Raw genomic sequence first — 3,432 nt, 5'->3', positions numbered from 1 at the left:
GGCAAGCGTTCTTTTTTTGACAGACCAACGGACGTTTATTAAGTCACCCTTTGTCGACGGTGGTGCACTGACCTTCCGGCTATAGCGTGTACTGCTTCAACTGGTACCTGTGACTGCGCCATAGTTTGCCAAATCTTTCTCAAGCAGCTGTAGTGTAAAGGAAAGAAAAAAGTGGAAAAAGAGATGCCAGGACACAGTAAAAGAAATTTTTGCAGATAATATTGTCACAAACTGTTGACAGCCTTTATTTTGAGTGCAGTCAAGAAACCCGATAAGAACTCGTGATGCAATGTTTACGCCGGTTCAGATGTTCTAAACCTTGTCGTCGTCGCTGAGAAGACTCATGAGAATTGCACCATTAAATCTTCTCCAAAAGAGCTCCACGTGCGGCATCGCCACGACGCCGATGACATCAACCAGCTTGCGCAGTGCAATCGGCGCCCCCTCGAGAAACAGTCTCGGCTCGTCCACGCTCACGGGCTCAATGTTGTACATGACAACCTTGGTGGGATCCTCAGGCGTGGGCGCAGCAAAGAAATAGAGCCGTAGCTTGCCCGAGGCGACCTGAACAGAAAGGCACGAAAAAGAAATGAGGCCATGAGTGGCGAAATTATCTGCGGAATAGCGTCGCGAATGTGCCAGGGATAGGAAAAGACATGGGACATCTTACAGAAAGCGGAATTTCTATGTTGATATTCCACCGCCGGTGTTCCGTGTTCGAAGTCATTGCACGTTGAACAACCTCAGGTGATCAAAATTTATCCCGAGCCCTCCACTACGGCGTCCATCGCAGCCGATGTTTTTTATTGCAACTTTGAACCCCATACCCTTACCAAAAGGCATACTAAAGATTTGCGCCGGTCAACTGCAAATTAGAAGACAGCAGATGACCAAACTAAACGTGCAATTAATTCAGAATTAATTCACAATTAACTCAGAAACATCAGAATTAACAAGTTAATTTTGATGTTTCTGAGCCAGCCAGTGGTGCTCATTTCTTCCGTCCGTATCTCGGTTGGTTCGCTTGTTATAGCCCTCTTGAGGCATCATTCAGTTATTACTATTTAGGGTGGAAGTTTCAATACCCAGAAGATTGAGTTATGCTTAAATCAGAGTCTAGAAAGAAACTAGGTAAAGAGAATGTGTTCCCGAAACACTTGTTTCATTAGGAGAGAGAAATAACAATGAGAAAACTAAACTGCGCCCTATTGCGTTAGGTTATTTATGATAAAACTGACGTCTTTCTTGTTATAATAAAAACAAAACCAGCTCCTGCAGCAAAAATACATTGTACTAAACCTCCTAAATGCTGTCTTGCTTCCCCCCCCCCCCCCCAATAAAATGTGCGAGAAAGGCGGTCACAAGCTCCGCTCTTGCCTTAAATTTCTCCTTTGTTGAAAAATAACGGTCTCGATATTTCCAACGACAGAGCCGTAGTTATAACGGACAACTTCCGCTCAGAGAGGTTGTTCTACTCAGCCACTTGAAACAATTGGAACAAAATAAAATTGGACCACGTTTTGTCTTATACTCGAAGCGCATTCAAGCACGCTCGCTGTAGCTAATGATGAAGTAGAGCGTATTTTTAAATATCGCTCCAGCCCTCGACGTTGAAGGAGCGGCAGAATCAGGAAGACGAAGTGCGCGTACACAAATCACGCTCCATTTTTAAGCTCCAAAAAGTGTTTATACCATTTTTTGTGCGACTAAGCAGGCATCCACAGGTTACTTGCCTTCGTTCCCAGTTTTCCTCTGCGTCCGGTGCAGCTCTTCCAGTTGATGCTGAAGGTCAGGTGATCATCGGCAAAAACAACGGTTTCTATCAGAGTTCTGTTTCTGACGCAGAAGGTATGGTACTGCTTGTAGGCCCAGAGGTTTGAAAACCCAGTCGTCTCGGTAGATAAGATATCGAATCCGATTACCCCGATCTTTTCAGGATTCACCGGCACCGTAATATTGTCCGGTATCGCCCGTAGATAAGCATTGATGCTTTCGGTGAAGTCAATATCAGGGGCACCACTGCAGCGACCTAGACACAAGGAAAGTAGGATGGCATTAGTATAATGAGCACCGCTTTCAACGTTAGAGGCGAAGAAGCATGATAATATTGTAATAACATGTATTTTTCAAGGCACTGTGGCGGAAAAGAACGCCGAAAAGCTTTCGTTCGGGTCTTTCTATTCGTTATGTGTGTAAGCAAGAAGCGCTTTGGACGCCACCTGGCAGATTTCAAGGCGGGGGTGCATTCTAGGTATTACATTTCAGTTTTGTATCAAATGTAACAACTGTAGTACTTCTCGCCAGCACGATTCCCCATGCAGGGCAGGTGTGGCCTAGATAACACACCTGCTCTTAGCCCTCCCAGCTTAAACTATGAGCACTGATCCTTCTGAAAAAAAAAAAACATTGCACAGAGCACTTCACTATGTATGTGGGAGAAAGGTATTCTATCACCAGGTTAAGTAGCAAACAAAAAAAAGTTAAGAATAAGAACTCACAGACGAAAAAAGGAAACTTCCGCATAAAAATAGGTGCTTTTATGAGAATGCAATTGGGCACCTGGTGGCATCCACCGTTTAACACCTGCGACTGCAAATCAAAGTATTGCCGGTGTTTTATTTCGAAAAGTGAAGTTCGGTTTTTAAGAACAAAAGCACCACAGTGCGTATTTGTAGGAGTGTGTGAATAGCATGCTCCTGAAAACGAATCGAATTCGATAGGCTATGTTACCTATGAAATAGAATCGAAAAAGAAAAGGCTAACTTCACTGCCGAATAATATAAGAATGAAATGTACATGTGATAATACAAGGCTTGTGTCAATATTCACACAAAATGAACATTCATGATAAAAAGCAAAGTGCTAGCTGCGGTGCTATGAATCATGAAGTTATGACTGTGGATGTCGAAGGAAGTGCCACTTATTTCCGCAGGGAGACAGGCCACACAAAATCAATATATTAACTTTATGAACGTCATGTCGCGCGTATAGGAAATTTTACTGCACTGATGACAGCGAACAAACTAACGTCAAACATCAGTCGATGAAAGGGAATCGATTTTGGGCATGCCTCTCATATGGGTCATAAAGGCAAGGACATACTAATCGAGCGACGGCTGATGCATTAGGACTCGAGCCAGTTACCGAGACATACGGGGACATACTGAAGCACCCTAGAATACTAAGGAGGATATATCCCCCAATCCTTCGCCAAATCATTTAAGAGCAGACTCCAAATTGGAACAGCACGAAACAAACACATATTCATGCTTATACACTCCACTACATACAGGCCCGCATGCCATGGTGCGGAGAGATAGCCACTCTATACCACACAACATCGGGATGCCAGCATAACCGTGTAGTCCCGGTCATACACAATGCCACGCCAGAGCAGTGGGGTGGGGGGGTGTAGTGCTGTCCAACTGGGAG

At 44.3% G+C, this 3,432-nt stretch overlaps 1 protein-coding gene across 1 annotated transcript in view; it reads right to left on the bottom strand.

Annotated features, from left to right (window-relative positions):
* Window positions 1-206: 206 nt before the first annotated feature.
* The window catches only part of LOC144132806 (uncharacterized), a 6,189-nt gene continuing 2,963 nt past the window's right edge, over window positions 207-3,432 (bottom strand). Inside the window, exons 3-4 of the mRNA XM_077665468.1 lie at window positions 1,734-2,029; window positions 207-564 (exon numbers count right to left, since the gene is read on the bottom strand). Of these exons, the coding sequence (XP_077521594.1) occupies window positions 313-564; window positions 1,734-2,029 (548 nt within the window). The 3' untranslated portion in view covers window positions 207-312. The remainder of the gene's footprint in view (window positions 565-1,733; window positions 2,030-3,432) is intronic.

Source organism: Amblyomma americanum, chromosome 5 (genome assembly GCF_052857255.1).
Source record: "Amblyomma americanum isolate KBUSLIRL-KWMA chromosome 5, ASM5285725v1, whole genome shotgun sequence".
Classification (NCBI taxonomy): Eukaryota; Metazoa; Arthropoda; class Arachnida; order Ixodida; family Ixodidae; genus Amblyomma; species Amblyomma americanum.
This window is presented reverse-complemented; position numbering and strand designations above follow the sequence as displayed.